The sequence below is a fragment of the Cydia fagiglandana genome, chromosome 9 (assembly GCF_963556715.1).
Source record: "Cydia fagiglandana chromosome 9, ilCydFagi1.1, whole genome shotgun sequence".
Lineage (NCBI taxonomy): Eukaryota > Metazoa > Arthropoda > Insecta > Lepidoptera > Tortricidae > Cydia > Cydia fagiglandana.
The window spans coordinates 1,435,405-1,452,713 of NC_085940.1; the positions used below are offsets into that span (position 1 = coordinate 1,435,405).

Sequence of the window (17,309 nt, forward strand, 5' to 3'; positions counted from 1 at the left end):
GATAGTAAACGTACAGAGTTTTATTGTACTTGGACAAATTCTCATAATAAAAAAAAAAAAATCTAGATCAGTTCTTCCTCGTGGCAAGTAGCAGGAATTCGTGGCTGTGGCGCACTTGGTCGTCATTGGTCTGTCGTTCCCCTGATCTCACTTAAGCTTAGGAGCCTTTTAAATTATACTTTCGCGTGACTGAAATGGAAAATCATGTACCATTAGCGTCCTAAGAAAAATCCAGCCAGCCATATACATAAATAAGAAAAAAACTGCTAGTGGAATTTGAACCTATAGTGTAGTAAATAGAATTTACTTTATTACGATTTGAAATCAAACTTATAAGTCTACCTACTTTTACTACCTACGTCTACCTAGGTACTTACTTATTGGGAGGACCGTTAGCGTTACAAGCATACAGCAAAAAGGTTCATTAAAAATGCTTAAGGGTGACTGAAAATGTGTATTGATGTGTATAAACAAATAGGTACAGCCACCTGCAATAATATATTACACAACGAAGGCCGCAAAAATATCTAACACGATCTTATTTGTAGAGCCATAAGAGCGTGTCACATATTTTTGGGGCCTTCGAAGAGTAACATATTACAACTGCAGGTGGCTTTACAAACGAAAGGCAATCTCATAAAAAAATAAAGACTTCACTCAACGTTTTTTATTCTTATGGAGTATGTTATCTATAGGTACTTACATAGGTAGTCGTAGAAGTCGCCTTAATAACAAGAATCGTTTCAACTGTAAGTTGTGAAGAGAGCAACTCATTCGGGTTTCGTATTCTTGTGAACGCAGAACTCGTGTCGCTTGAGGTGGTGTGGGCGGCGGAAGCGCATGTCGCAGAACCGGCACGGGTACGGCTTCTCCTTCGTGTGGGTTCGCATGTGGTTCCTGAGGTACCTGAAACGCCCAATCAGATCCTTTGAGATAAACCACGTATCGCTATAAAGTCGCTGGCTCAATATTACAGGGTTCTATGTTTCACTTTTATCGAACTGAAATTTGAACATTGTCATATTGACATTATGTCGAATTTCAACCATCTTGAAAATTTAATATAGAACCCTGTAATATTGAGCCAGCCAAGTACCAGTTGCACCAACCGCACTTGACAGAAATGACAGACTGATCCACGTCACCTCACCCGGCGCGTTACGGCGGTTTACTATGAAATTTTAAACAATAAAATGTAGGAAACTCTTTAAAGATGACAAACAGTTTGGTGCAACCGACCCTATTTAAGTCTGGCAAAACAACAAAACAGGCAGCCAATTAGAAAAACCGGGCAAGTGCGAGTCGGACTCGCGCACGAAGGGTTCCGTACCATAATGCAAAAAAAACAAAAAAAAGCAAAAAGAAAACGGTCACCCATCCAAGTACTGACCCCTCCCGACGTTGCTTAACTTTGGTCAAAAATCACGTTTGTTGTATGGGAGCCCCATTTAAATCTTTATTTTATTCTGTTTTTTGTATTTGTTGTTACAGCGGCAACAGAAATACATCATCTGTGAAAATTTCAACTGTCTAGCTATCACGGTTCGTGAGATACAGCCTGGTGACAGACGGACGGACGGACGGACGGACGGACAGCGAAGTCTTAGTAATAGGGTCCCGTTTTACCCTTTGGGTACGGAACCCTAAAAAATGATGGCGCAAAGGAATATTATTCCAATGTAAGGTAGGGGGGAGGCAATTTAGACTGCGGGGTAATTAACAACTAATCCCGTTCCGTCCCGGTCCGTGTGACAAGTAATCCCTAGAATTGACGTAGGCACTAGTTTTTATGGACTATAACAAAAAAGTCAAAATGGCGGTCTTACGTTGATATCTTGAAGCTCTTGCTGCACACTGTACACGGGTACTTCCTGACGTCACTATGAATCACAATAATGTGTTTTCGAAGCGTCTCCTGAGTCTTGAGTCCCAGGCCGCACTCCTTGCATTTGTATCGTCGCTCGTTAGAGTGCGAGCTGCGGGATAAAGTGTGTCTTCAGTCGTACGGTATTCATTAACCCTTTATAAGGCATATCAGGCATGTCAGGAATTGTGCAAAATTGAACTCTATCACTTTGAAATAAAGTTCAAAATCAGGTGGGAAATATATTCCCTCTGCCTTATAAAGGCTCAGTTTTGAATGGATATTCACGGTTAGTTTCACTCGACTAAAGGCCTGTCTCCATATTGCGCGGCAAACTATCGAACATTGGCTCGCGAGGCAGCCGCGCGCAATAGATACCGGGTTGGCTCGCGAGCCAACTCGATCTGTTCGATAGTTTGCCGCGCAATGGAGACAGGCCTTTATGTCGACATCTGGTTGCATGTAACTGCATCGAAATATTGTGAGCTCGAAAACAATACAAAAAGTAATCACGGTCCATATCCCGGTCGATATAAGGTTAGATGGGTATTCAGTTCAAAATATTGAGGTGGGAATGAATGAGGTGGGGCGACCGCGAATCACATGCACCCGCCTCGCGCCGCGCGTTGACCGACTTGAGCAAAATGTACACCCGCCATCAGATATATCGAAGCGGCTCAATATCCACCACGCACTCTTAACGCCTTGACAATAGGCCCCGTGAATGAACTGTAAGGGGCAGCATAGGAGCCGTCAGATTTTTCGCCCGAGCCCGAGGCGTTAATTGTGTCGTTTATGCTTCCAATGTAGCCCATAAGATGGCAGAACCTACTATGGACAAAGAAACGTACCGACGAGAACGGTAGATGGTAGATTGCTTGACTTGCTTTGGTAATGTATACATGTGCACATATGTTTCCGATTCAGGCCACAAGATGGCAGACCCTCCAACGCGCAAGGTCCCTATACAGGGTGTCCCATAAGTGACACGTCACAGTGACACTGGAGGTAGACCAAGCCAAGAGGACCCAAACCAACTTAACATGACCCCAGTAAAAGTGGCACGGTTTTCGAGTTATTGCCAAATTAAGGTTTTTCATGAACTTTGACCGTTTTTAACATTGTTAGTGCCAGTGTGCACTTGGAAAGGTCTCAAAGTCTAGAGGCGTGTTCAGATATTTGTGTGCGACATAGCCGCGCCGATATATCTGATGGCGACTAATAAATTAGAGGGCTTCTCGCTATCTGCCCCTCTGTCGCTAGAGTACGTATGAGTGATTGAGAGGCAGATTACGAATTTTCGCGGTAGACCCTGTTTTATGTGTCCGGGCAGCGACGCTTACACGAGTTACAACCCCCAACCCCCCGCTGCTCGCGTTGCTGCCGCGTGCGTCCAGTCCGTGGCCTATTTTGACTAATTTTTCATAATATGTATTTCAGTCCTTTCTTACTATCAGCAGCTATTAACCCCCACGCAAGAGGAATGTTTTACGTTTGAAGCCTCCTCCACACTCGTGCGCGAATCGCGGTGCGAAGCCGCGAACGCGAGTGTGGCGTCGGTTTTCGCAGACAGCGAAATCGACTCCACACTCGCGTTCGCGGCTTCGCCCGCGATTCACGCGCATAGTCTGGAGGGGGCTTGACGCCAATGTCTGTCTGCGGCATCGTCGCTTTCCAACCGATAATATACCGAAATAGACCGATATCGATGGGATAAGTAGTGGGTTTACAAATTAAGACTACTATGTTGGTACTTACTCCATATGATCAATAAATGGCTGTTTATCGAAAAAAGTTTTCGAGCAAATTTCACATTGATAATTCTTTTCATTTAAATGGTACTTCCGTCTGAAATAAACATCACAATTAATTATCAAAATCAAAGCATTTATTGCAAACATATTACATAATATAAAATAAAAATAAACATATTAAACTAATAATCAAAGTAACAGTTAAGCTTAGAATATAATAAATTTAAAAGTGGAGTTCAAGTCTCACCCAAGACAGTAATTTTTCTACTTTTAAATTTATTCTAAGCTTAATAGCATCGTTCGCATACGTTTCTGCTGGTTAAAAATTAAAATAGTAACCGTTACTTTATGAAGGTACGTATATACGTGTGTTTTATATGTGTGTGAATGCAGAGGGAAGTACGAGGAGAGGCAAAGGTGGATGGACTGTGTGAGAGATCATATGAAACGAGCGCAAGTGAATGATGAGATGAAGGACGACTGAGAGGTGTGGAAGAGAAAGACATGCTGCGCCGACCCCAAGTGAATGGGAAAAGGGCAAGAGTATGATGAGTTATTTTTTAAATGTTATATCTTTCTATCTAGTGAAGCAAAGCAAGAAATTAATACTTTAGCCAACTCGATGGCTCGCCCGGCAGCCCGGTATCCATTGCGCGCGGCTGCCGCGCAAGCCAATGTTCGATGGTTTGCCGCGCGATATGGAGACGATGCTTATTATTTTAGTATCTTGGAACTGGTACAAAACTCATTTAAATGAAACTCACATATGTTTTGAGACAATATTCTTGTTACGGAACCTCCTTTTGCATATATCACACTCATATAGAAGCTCAGGCACTCCAACATGCTTGGCCATATGTCTTTCAAGCGCCGAGCGGCACATGTACCGACGCGGGCACGACACGCAGCCATATGGTAAACTTTCCTTATTATGCATCATCATTACATGCTCCTTCAGATGTCTGTACTCTTTATTACAAATATCACATACAGATTTGGTTACATCAGTTAAGCCTAAGTGGATTTTACGGTAATGTCTGGTTCGACCTGAGTCAGTATTGAAGAGCTTTGGGCAGAGCTTACACTGCATCACCTGCCTCTCACCCTTTCGCCGGTGAAGAAGGGAATGAACCTTAAGGTGACGGACGGACTTGCCACACTCCTCGCACACTTGACACGCTTCTTTCACCTTTCCTTTTTCTGTTAATTTTACTTTTTTGGGACGTCCACGTTTTTTGCGTACTAGAGCTAGACAAAAGGAAAAGGTAACGGTAATAATACATATACAAGCAGTTAGTCAGAGTGCAGATAGCATGTGAAGCATACCACTGTTGCACTGGTAAATTCTGCTATATTCTAGGTTTCAGGTAATTTTATTCCCAAAGCACAGAATAGTTATAATGAGTCGACTTTAAAAAAACAAGCATTTTTTTTTATATAATTATACAAGTTCAGCAACAACACACTAATTCTCATTAGCATGTTTAGTGCCTTTGCTTTCCTAGGACAGTAAAGATTTAGATAAATTGGTGCTATACCACACAACAACCACAAAACTAAATTGTACTATTAGAATCATAGTTTTTACCGTTTTCTTTACAATCATTAGTAACATTTTCATATTTAACCTTCTGTACCACACTCAACGGCTCTTCATCTGACTCTGGATGTGGCAATGTGTCTTCATTCTTAACATTTATTTCAATATCTCTTATTGACTCGTCTTCCTTAATCTCTACTTCTATTTTAAATCCTGTATTGTCTTCTATGAGACTGGGGCCAAAATCGTCAGGATCTAAGAAATTCTCGTGTTTAATTCCATTTTCATCCACATATACAGACAATTTCTGGTCTTCCAACTGCACAGGTGGCTCTAGAAACTCTAGAGACTTTAAATATGCATCATTTTTTAGGCATCGAGTCTTAAACTTATAAAACGATATGATTTTTCTGTAGCAATTATTACATAAATTCGTTGTTATTTTAGAGTCTTCGATGACCTGTAATAGAAGTGAAATATGTGAAATGAGTCTATGAGAGAAAAGACATTGCCTTACACAAATATTTACCTCTATATCTAAACAAAACAGCATAACGTGGAAGGAGTTCTTGTCGCTATCTTTGATGACTTTTTGCAGCTCCAAAATACGCTTATCAGCTGGGGTTTTGAGGCAGGTTCTGCACATGTTCATCATTTAGTATTTTTCGGTTAGAAATTGAGTAAAAAGAAAAGCCACACCATTGGAAAATCTCCTATTTATACACCGTGAAGCAACAACACAACACACAACCATCAGCTTTTTTGACACTTGACAGTAACAACTTGCGTTTCGTTTCACACATATGCTTGATATTGAAATATGATTTGTGGGACATATTTTTATGGAGCTTCTACACGATGTAAGTAAGTCTGGTGGATAAAGACAACTTTACTGGCACTACTAAATTTAGCACCACTTTATGCGTATACGGTGTTCTTAACCGAATATTATTTATAAATTCAAATTTTCTATGAGACGATATTCCTTCGCGCCTACATTTTTCAAATTTGCCGCCTTTTTCTACTGACAAGATCTGCTTGACCAACTTTACTTGTGCTTCAACGGAATATATATTATAACACATTTTTTAACGAAATGAGAATTAGGGCTGATCGTAACAACTGTAACAAACAATATCAACGCCGCTATCTCTACTCCGAGGCCGCTATGATAGCGGTGGTTATTGTACTCGCACATGTTTTGAAGCAAAGACTACTTGCGCAAGCAGAAAGCTCATTGAATCACATTCTCGAAAGTCTCCCGTTCGAATATTCAAAACCAGAAAAGCATGTAAAGAATATGCATAATATACAGAGGTTTCGATGTTTACTTAACTATGCAATATTCAATCTACATTTTCTTTGTGTATGAGTTAGTTCAGTTAACAATATCTACTATGTACTTAATAATTCGTGTATTCTACTTATACTAATGATTCGGGGTTGGAAAAAAATACATATAAAAGTTAAAATTTATCGTTTATACGTCTTTTAGCTGCTTTTGATGCGCGGTGAACTCGTGTCGGCTGCGGTGGTGCGAGCGGCCGAAGCGCACACCGCAGTAGCGGCACTCGAAACGCTTCTCCTTCGTGTGGGTCACCATGTGGACCCTCAAGTAGCTGAAACAATATCTAATTACTTTTGACTGCCTTCCATGAGACGGTCTTCATATTGGATGAGGATCTGAGGGCCTACCGCGAACCACGTTCGACCTGTTGCCTCTCTGTTGCACTTGTAAATTCATTCGTAAGTGTGACAGGGAGGCAACACGTCGAACGTGGTTCGCGGTAGGCCCTCTGCACGCCGCTTGGGCAGGCGTGGCTCACTCCGCGATTTCGTAGTTTTGCTACAGGTAGCTAAAAGTACATCCGTTCCTCACCAATTTTGGGGAAAGCCATAAGCCGCGCGTGGCGCTGTCGCCACCTAGCGGCCATATCTGTGCTGATCGTAACAGACGCGTTTTGTTAGTGAGTCTTCTGTACCTAGTACTATTATTTATTCTGTGGTTTGGGTGAGGGAGAGGGATATCGCACATGCATAGCGATGTATCGCTCACATATCGGAGTGGCCTGCGGATCCGCATGCGTACGATAGCAGAGTAAGAAAATGCAGTTTAGTTAAAAAGTTTACTAAATTCCCAACTCATGTTTGGATATTATTTGGGCCTTAAAATGCCTAGTTAGCGAATCGGTATAAGATTAGGTACTAGAACTGACTATTAGATTAGGGTTGCCATACGTCCCGGTACGCCGGGACATGTCCCGGTTTGAAGCATGATGTCCCGGTGTCCCGGCCCATAAGCAAATTGTCCCGGTTTATAAATCATAGTTATTCAGTAGGGGGCTTGACTTGGTAAATAATAATATACCTACTTTTTTTCCTTTTGAAGTACGAAATCCTAAAAATCAGGTATATTTACTTACTACTATCTCGAAAAAATTTCGCGCTCGCTTCGCTCGCGTTTTCATTTACGTACCTACATTATTTGTGACAGTTAAGTTGAATTTTGGTACACATATATGGGGCATTATCTATGAAAAGGGACCTTATTGTCGATGGCGCATACGCCGCACAGCGTCGCGCGGCATTGTATTTATATCGGAGCATCGTTAATAATGGCGTAAGCGCCATCGACAATAAGGTCCCTTTTCATAGATAACGTCACATATTATGTGAATCTATAACCCGAAGACGGACATGTAACGTAAATAAAATGAATTTTAAACATTGGGGCCACTTATTGGGGGGTAAATGAGACAGCTAAAAAACAAAGTTATGCAAACTATATCGTGTTATATATCAAGTGATAGAGCTGTGGGAATCTCAAATATATTTTATTAATAATTTTAAGATTAATAGTTTAGAAGTAATTTAATTAAATAGGCAATAAATTACCATTTCCCCCCTTTATCTCCGAAACTACTAAAATTAAAAAAAAATATATATACTAAATAGTTCTTTAACTATAGATGACAGAAAAACCTATTAGAAATATGCAGTCAAGCGTGCGTCGGACTTCTTACTTAGTTTTTGATCGTCCCTTACGGGTCTTTTTTAAACATTTCACTCACGTTTCACATCAAAATATACATTGTTGAAAATTGTGTAATGTACGGAACCCTTGGAAGGCGAGTCCGACTCGCACTTGGCCGATTTTCTTTAAATGTCCCGGTCTGAGCCCCCACACTTATGGCAACCCTATATTAGATCAAATTATTCGAGAAGTATCAAAACCTTGCCAGTAAACGATCCATATGCTGTAGTGTAGCTGATAAGTGATAGCTTATGGATTTGACAGTATGTTTAACGGTAGGGTTATTTAAAGATTGCAGCGCCATCTACGGTAATATTTTCTCTCCATTCTGCGTTTTTTAATTGTTTTAAGGATAAGGTTCCAATTAAAAACAGGAAATTTTGTATGGTGGATTTGTGGGGTGGGGTGATAGTGATATAGCTAAAAAGTTCAAATGTCGGTAATATTTACGCGAGTTTTCGGAATGTCTTGGAGCATAGCTCGCACGGGAACTCCTGGTCATTGCGATGGAGCAGGCGGTGATTCCACAGCGTTTCCCGTGTCTTGAGGGCTAGGCCGCACTCGTCGCACTTGTATAGCGGCTCCTTAGAGTGCGTCCTGTAAGCCAAGCCAAGAAATAAGAGTTTTATGGTAACAATGAGGTTTCCCTGAAACTTATTACAGATGTCAATCCTGCCTATAGTCTCTAATTGTTTTTATTTTTTATTTATGACTTAAGAGGGTAGTCCTTTAAGCCAGATACCGTTTTCAATAAAAAAAATATATTCACCTTAAAATATAGGTATGATAAAAAATGCTTCATAAAATGTGATCACCATCAATTACCTTATTAGAAATATTGGATTCTGTTCACCGATTAAATTTCAGCGTGTATATTATACATATACATTTAACTAATAGAGTTAGACCAAGAAAAATCTGCAGAGATTTTGACAACACACATAGTGCCAGTGCTATACATCATAATTGCATAGAAGTTTGACGTTTAAAATAACACCTGCACTGCGTGTGCTGTCAAAATCTCTGCAGACTTTTCTTGGTTTAACTTTATGATACTTACTCCATATGAATAATAAATGGTTGTTTATCGAAAAAAGTTTTCGAACAAATTTCACATTGATAATTCTTTTCATTTAAATGGTACTTCCGTCTGAAATAAACACCACAATTAATTAATCAAAGTAACAATTATTTTACAAATGTTATATCTTTCTACTTAGTGAGGCAAAGCAATTAATACTTTAAATTTTAAAAATTAATTAAAATAAACGAATTTGTTTTTGGTATCTGGGAACTGGTACAAAACTCATTCAAATGGAACTCACATATGATTTGACACAATATTCTTGGTGCGGAACCTTCTTTTGCATATATCACACTCATATAGAAGCTCAGGCATACCAACGTGCTTGGCCATATGTCTTTCAAGCGCCGAGCGGCACATGTACCGACGCGGGCACGACACACAGCCATATGGTAAACTTTCTTTATTATGCATCATCATTACATGTTCCTTCAGATGTCTGTACTCTTTATTACAAATATCACATACAGATTTGCTTACATCAGTTAACCCTAAGTGGATTTTACGGTAATGTCTGGTTCGACCTGCGTCAGTATTGAAGAGCTTTGGGCAGAGCTTACACTGCATAATCTGCCTCTCACTCTTTCGCCGGTGAAGAAGGGAATGAACCTTAAGGTTACGGACGGACTTGCCACACTCCTCGCACACTTGACACTCTTGTTTCACCTTTCCTTTTTCTGTTAATTTTACTTTTATGGGACGTCCACGTTTTTTGTGTACTGGAGCTAGAGAAAAGGAAAAGGTAACGGTAACAATACATATACAAGCAGTTAGTAGTGCAGATAGCATATGAAGCATACCACTGTTGCACTGGTAAATTCTGCTATATTCTAGGTTTCCGGTAATTTTAGTATTCCCAAAGCATAGAATAGTTAAGTTATAATGAGTCGACTTTTAAACAACAAGCATTTTTTTGATATAATTATACAAGCAACAACACACTAATTCTCATTAGCATGTTTAGTGCCTTTGCTTTCCTAGGACAGTAAGGATTTAGATAAATTGGTGCTATACCACACAACAACCACAAAACTAAATTGTAGTAGTAGAATCATAGTTTTTACCGTTTTCTTTACAATCATTATTAACATTTTCATATTTAACCTTCTGTACCACACTCAACGGCTCTTCATCTGACTCTGGATGTGGCAATGTGTCTTCATTCTTAACATTTATTCGAATATCTTCTACTGACTCGTCTTCCTTAATCTCTACTTCTATTTTAAATCCTGTATTGTCTTCTATGAGACTGGGGCCAAAATCATCAGGATCTAAGAAATTCTCGTGTTTAATTCCATTTTCATCCACATACACAGACAACTTCTGATCTTCCAACTGCACAGCTGGCTCTACAAACTCTAGAGACTTTAAATATGCATCATTTTTCAGAGATAGAGTCTTAAACTTGTAAAACGATATGATTTTCCTGTAGCAATTGTTACATAAATTCGTTGTTATTTTAGAGTCTTCGATGACCTGTAATTGAAGTGAAATATGTCAAGTTGATTGTAAATGAGTCCATTCAAGGAAAAACAATGCTCCACACAAATATTTACCTCTATATCTAAACAAAACAGCATAACGTGGAAAGAGTTCTTGATGCCATCTTTTATGACCTTTTGCAGCTCCAAAATACGCTTATCAGCTGGAGTTTTGAGGCAGGTTCTACACATGTTCATCATTTTTATTTTTCGGTTAGAAATTGAGTAAAAAAAGCTAAACCATTGGAATATCACCTATTTATACACCGTGAAGCAACAACACAACCACCAACTATTTTGACACTTGACAGTAACAAACTAACTTGCGTTTCGTTTCGCACTTATGCGTTGATATTGGTGATTTGTGGGGTCTTCTTATTCATAAGGAGCTTCTACACGATGCAAGTAAGTTGGTGGATAAAGACGAGACAACTTAATGGCACTACTAAAGTTAGCACAACATTATGCGCATGCGGTGTTCTTAACTGATTATTTTTTATGACTTGTGTAAATTAAAATAAATTTAAGTGAAATGAGAATTACGGCTAATCGCAACAACCATAAAGCCCCGTCTCCATATTGTGCGGTAAACCATCGAACATTGGCTCGCGCGCAATGGATACCGGGCTGGCTCGCGAGCCAACTCGATCATTGGCTCGCTCGATCGCGCCGCGCGACGAACCATTCATTGTCGGTTTTTCGACGCGCGGCAAAGGAATGTTCGCGCGGAGTTGGGACGGGTGTGATATATATTTCAGTTGGCTCGCGCGGCAGCATACATGGATAATGAAAAGTGTCGTACTTTAATTCGTTTATACGACACTAAACAGTTTCTATGTAACAGTAAATGTAGTGATTATCGCAACAGATCATTTTTCTATTTGGCTATACTTCGTTCCGAATAATTAATTTTTGTGATATAATGTGGTCGATCGTCGGATCGCCTGCCGCGCATAATTTCAAGATGGTGCCGAAATTGGCTTTTGCCGCGGTTGAACATTGCTCTCGCGGCCGCCGCGCGATATCGAGACGGGCCTTAACAAACAATATCGATTAGCTCATAGCGGTGGTTATTATACCTACTCTCACATGCTACTTGCGCAATCAGAAAGCGCAAACTTGAATCACATTCTTCGTTGCTCTCTCGCTAGAATATTCAAAACCTATAGAAAGGCAGGTAAAGAATATGCAAAATCTACAGAGGTTTTGATGTTTACTTAACTGTGCAATATTCACAGGCTACATTTTATTTGTATGAGCTAGTTTACCTAGTTATTCGTGTACTAACTAATGATTCGGGGGTTGGAAAAAAATACATAAAACTGTTAAAAAATATAGTTTATACGTCTTTTAGCTGCTTTTGATGCGCGGTGAACTCGTGTCGACTGCGGTGGTGCGAGCGGCCGAAGCGCACACCGCAGTAGCGGCACTCGAAACGCTTCTCCTTCGTGTGGGTCACCATGTGGATCTTCAAGTTGCTGAAACAATATCTAATTACTTTTGACTGCCTTCCATGAGACGGTCTTCATATTGGATGAGGATCTGAGGGTCTACCGCGAACCACGCTCGACGTGTTGCCTCCATGTCACACGAATGAATTTACAAGTACGTGGTTCGCGGTAAGCCCTCTGCACGCCGCTTGGGTGAGGGAGAGGGATATCGCTATATACATGCATAGCCATGTATCGTTCACACATCGGAGTGGCCTGCGGATCCGCATATGCGTATGATAACAGAGTTAATGCAGTCTAGTCAAAAAGTTTACAAAATTCCCAACTCATGTTTGGATATTATTTGGGCCTTAAAATGCCGATTTCGATTGAGATCTGTTTAATGCCTAGATAGCGAATCGGTATAAGGAAGATTACTAGAACTGACTATGGGATCAAATTATTCGCTAAGTATCAAAACCTTGCCAGTAAACGATCTGTATCCTGTAGAGTGTAGCTGATAGCTTATAGATTTGACATGTTAACGGTATGGTTTTTTAAAGCGCCATCTATGGTAACCTTTTGTCTCCATTCTGCGTTTTTTAATTGTTCTAAGGATAAGGTCATAGTGATGTAACTAAAAAGTTCAAATTATCGGTAATATTTACGTGAGTTTTCGGAACGTCTTGGAGCATAGCTCGCACGGGAACTCCTGGTCATTGCGGTGGAGCAGGCGGTGATTCCGCAGCGTTTCCCGTGTCTTGAGGGCTAGGCCGCACTCGTCGCACTTGTATAGCGGCTCCTTAGAGTGCGTCCTGTAAGCCAAGCCAATATGTGATAAAAACAAATAAGAGTTATATAATAAATGGGGTTTGCCCGAAGCTTATTACAGATGGCGCTAATATAGGTTTCCAGGTCAATCCTGCCGATAGTGTCTAATTGTTTTTTTTTTATTTGATACTTAAGAGGGTAGTCCTTTAAGCCAGATCCCATTTTCAATAAAAAAATATTTTCGCCTTAAAATATACTGATTGTATGATAAAAAATCTAAGCCAGGCAATCGATGCAAGTTGGTCTAAAAACCGGGCAAGTGCGAGTCGGATTCGCGCACGAAGGGTTCCGTACCATAATGCAAAAAAAAAAAACGATCACCCATCCAAGTACTGACCACTCCCGACGTTGCTTAACTTTGGTCATAAATCACGTTTGTTGTATGGGAGCCCCATTTAAATCTTTATTTTATTCTGTTTTTAGTATTTGTTGTTATAGCGGCAACAGAAATACATCATCTGTGAAAATTTCAACTGTCTAGCTATCACGGTTCGTGAGATACAGCCTGGTGACAGACGGACGGACGGACAGCGAAGCCTTAGTAATAGGGTCCCGTTTTACCCTTTGGGTACGGAACCCTAAAAATGAATATGGAGACAATAAAGTGGATGGGCACCGCTGAAAAGGCAACCATTTCATTGGAAGGCAAAACGATGGAGAGAGTAAGCGATTACGTATATTTGGGTTAGAAAATAACGCTAACCCCTTGGATGCCGAAATTAGTAGGCGCATTCAATTGGGTTGGGGCGCATTTGGAAAGCTAGGCGAACCTAGGAGGAAAGCTAGGAGGCTAGGAGTCACTGAAAACCAGGGTCTACAACCAATGCGTCCTCCCAGTGATGACTTATGCATGCGAGACATAGACGTTGACCGTCGGAAGGGTGCGCCAGCTAAAAGCGGCACAGAGAGCCATGGAGCGCGCGATGCTCGGGATCTCCCTGCGAGACAGAATTCGGAATGAGGACATTCGCCAACGCACGAGAGTTACGGACATAGCCAAAAGAATTGCGCAACTGATGTGGGTATGGGCCGGCCATATCTGCCGCAGGGATGACGACCGATGGGGCCAGCGAGTACTGTTCTGGAGACCTCAACTGCGAAGCCGGAGGGACGGAAAACCACGAGCCAGATGGTCGGACGACATTAGAAAGACGGCAGGGCCGACCTGGCATAGAACCGCCGCATACAGAACAACATGGAAATCCATGAAAGAGGCATATGTTCAGCAGTGGACACAAATATGCTGAGAAGAAGAAGGCGATGATAAAAAATGCTTCATAAATGTGATCACCATCAATTACTTTATTAGAAATATTGGTTCCTGATCACTAATTAAATTACAGCATGTATATTATACATTAGACTACGAGAGATAGACCAAGAAAAGTCTGCAGAGATTTTGACAGCACACGCAAATCTCTGCAGACTTTCCTTAGTTTAACTTTATGATACTTACTCCATATGATTAATAAATGGTTGTTTCTCGAAAAAAGTCTTAGAACATATTTCACATTGATAATTCTTTTCATTTAAATGAAATTGCCGTCTGAAACAAATACCATAATAAAATTAATTAATTTTACTTATTTATACGCACATACGTCATCACATCACATCACACGTCATAATATCATAGAAGATTGACGTTTAAAATAACACTTGCAGTGCGTGGGCTATCAAAATCGCTGCAGACTTTTATTGGTCTAACTCTATTATTAGTATGTTACATTAGAATAGGAGATATAACTATTTTATTTTAGTGTCTTCAACAGCAATTAATATGTTAAAGGAAGTGATAATTTATTTATTGTTTATGTTTTTTTCATATTTAGGACAACAGCAGCCATAAATAAAAGCTTTACATATGAATGCTTACATAACAGATGGCCAATAACAGTTATCCATTGATAACAATGCTAGATAATGAATAGTATTTATAAATAAATTAGAACCAAAACTCATTCAAATGGAACTTACATATGTTTTGAGACAAAATTCTTGGTGCGGAACCTCCTTTTGCAAATATCACACTCAAATGGTAATTCTGGCACGCCACCATGTAGGGCCATGTGTTTCTCAAGCGTCGAACGGCATAGGAACCGGCGGTCACATGACACACAGCCATATGGTAAACTTTCCCGATTATGCATTATCCTTATGTGTTTCTTCAGATATTTAACCTCTTTACTACAAATATCACATGTAGATTTGCTTTCATTAGATAAGCCTAAATGTGTGTTACGGTAATGTTTCTGGCGACCTGAGACAGTAATGAAGAGCTTCGGGCAGACCTTACACTGAACCATCTTTCTCTCACCCTTTCGCTGGTGAAGAATCAAATGATCCTTTAGGTAACGGACAGACTTGCCGCACTCTTCACACACTTGACGCTCTCCTTTTACCATTCCTTTTTCTGATAGTTTTACGTTTTTTGGACGCCTATGTTTTTTGTGCACTGCTAGACAAAAGTGAAAAAGTAAGAATACACATAAAAGAGTTAGTCACACAGAGTGTATATCGTATCAAACATATAGAGTTAGACCAAGGCAAGTCTGCAACAATTTTGATAGCATGCGCAGTGCAAGTTTAATTTTAAACGTCAAACTTCTATGAATTTATGACATATAAATAACACTAGCTCAGTGTATGCTTTCAAAATCGATGCAGACTTGTCTTGGTCTAAATCTACCATTGTTATACTTATGTAATTTGTCAAATTACAGTAAAGCTAAAATACAGTTAAAAGTTTACTTTCAGTTTTGCTTTAAATATCAAGCACATGTCCAAATTTACCATTGCAGCAATTTTTAGAGACTTTGCTTTCCTAGAACAGTTGAGATTAAGATAAATTGGTGCAATAGGTTCCACCATACAACAAACACAAATGTATTTTTACCATTTTCTTTATAATCTTTTTTGACATTTTCATATTTAACCTTCTGTACCACACTCAACGGCTCTTTGTCTGACTCTGCATCTGCATCTTCTTTCTTAACATGTATTTCTGTATCTCCTACTGTCTCGTCTTCCTTAATCTCAAATTCTACTTTATATTCTGTATAGTTTTCTACGAGGCTGGGGCCAAAATTATCAGGATCTGAGCAATTCTCTTGTTTAATTCCGTTTTCATCCACATACACAGATAATTTCTGGTCTTCCAATTGTACAGCTGGTTTAAGAGACTTTAAATATGCATCATTTTTCAGAGATAGGGCCTTAAACTTGTAAAACGATATGATTTTTCTGTAGCAACTATTACATAAATTCGTTGTCATTTTAGAGTCTTCGATTACCTGTAATTGAAGTGAAATATGTCAAGTGGATTGTATATGAGTCCATGAAAGAAAAAACAAAGCCTAATACAAATGTTTACCTCTATATCTAAACAAAACAGCATAATGTGGTAAGAGTTCTTATTGCCATCTTTTATTACATTCTCCAACTCTAAAATAAGCTTGTCAGCTGGAGTTTTCAGGCAAGTTCTGCACATGTCCATCATTTATTATGTCTTGGTTAGAAATTGAGTAAAAAAGCTAAAATATTGGCAATTCAGCTAATTAAACACCGTAATGCACAACACAGCAACCAACTATTTTAGTATTTTGACAGTGACAAACTTAAACTTCACAATCTTGCGTTTCGTTACTTTCGTTTCGGATGTGATGTAGATTTACGGAGCTTCTACACGATACAAGTAAGCACAACACAAGCAATAGGTATGCGCATGCGATTTACTCATAAAAGTTAGGATCCTGTAAAATCATTGTAAAATTGGTATACGCGTGCCTCTGTGAGGACAAAACATAGCAATGCGACACTATGATTGGTCGAATTTATTTCTTGCCCATAAGCCTCCTCCACACTCGTGCGCGAATCGCGGCGCGAAGCCGCGAACGCGAGTGTGGCGTCGATTTTCGCAGACAGCGAAATCGACTCCACACTCGCGTTCGCGGCTTCGCCCGCGATTCACGCGCATAGTCTGGAGGGGGCTATACCCAGTGCCCACTGCCCTCCTAAAGTGGAGTCCAGACGGGGTGATCAAATCATACCGATCTGATCAGAAATGAAATTGTCGTCAATTTTAGATTTATGGTATTAAATCAGAGCTCTCCAAGTTGAAAAAATGCCCAAAAACGAAAATACTGGCGTCACAAAATGGTATTCTTGCGTCCGCGCCCCATTTTATCGGTAATATCGGCGAGCCAATTGGCGTTTGCGTCCGCACGGACTGATTCGGTCGGACAATTTTACTTATCGGTCATAATCGGCGAGCTTATATGGCGTTTTTGAT

General features: G+C 40.0%; 3 protein-coding genes across 3 annotated transcripts; all 3 read right to left on the reverse strand.

Annotated features, from left to right (window-relative positions):
- Positions 1-68: 68 nt before the first annotated feature.
- On the reverse strand, positions 69-6,134 carry LOC134667163 (zinc finger protein 69 homolog). Its single transcript, XM_063524476.1, has 7 exons — positions 5,688-6,134; positions 5,207-5,618; positions 4,383-4,866; positions 3,623-3,712; positions 1,827-1,976; positions 704-906; positions 69-189 (listed from the first exon to the last, which is right to left on the reverse strand). The coding sequence occupies exons 1-6, from the start codon at positions 5,811-5,813 to the stop codon at positions 771-773; spliced, it is 1,398 nt and encodes a 465-aa protein (XP_063380546.1). The 5' UTR covers positions 5,814-6,134; the 3' UTR covers positions 69-189; positions 704-770.
- A 430-nt stretch (positions 6,135-6,564) lies between these two features.
- On the reverse strand, positions 6,565-11,091 carry LOC134667164 (zinc finger protein 470-like). The gene is made up of 6 exons (XM_063524477.1): positions 10,833-11,091; positions 10,341-10,752; positions 9,518-10,001; positions 9,253-9,342; positions 8,643-8,789; positions 6,565-6,777 (listed from the first exon to the last, which is right to left on the reverse strand). The coding sequence occupies exons 1-6, from the start codon at positions 10,956-10,958 to the stop codon at positions 6,639-6,641; spliced, it is 1,398 nt and encodes a 465-aa protein (XP_063380547.1). The 5' UTR covers positions 10,959-11,091; the 3' UTR covers positions 6,565-6,638.
- A 1,005-nt stretch (positions 11,092-12,096) lies between these two features.
- On the reverse strand, positions 12,097-16,633 carry LOC134667170 (zinc finger protein 62 homolog). The gene is made up of 6 exons (XM_063524484.1): positions 16,392-16,633; positions 15,915-16,311; positions 14,996-15,476; positions 14,475-14,564; positions 12,856-13,002; positions 12,097-12,235 (listed from the first exon to the last, which is right to left on the reverse strand). Exons 1-6 carry the CDS (start codon positions 16,515-16,517, stop codon positions 12,097-12,099), a joined length of 1,380 nt encoding a protein of 459 aa, XP_063380554.1. The 5' UTR covers positions 16,518-16,633.
- Positions 16,634-17,309: the final 676 nt, after the last annotated feature.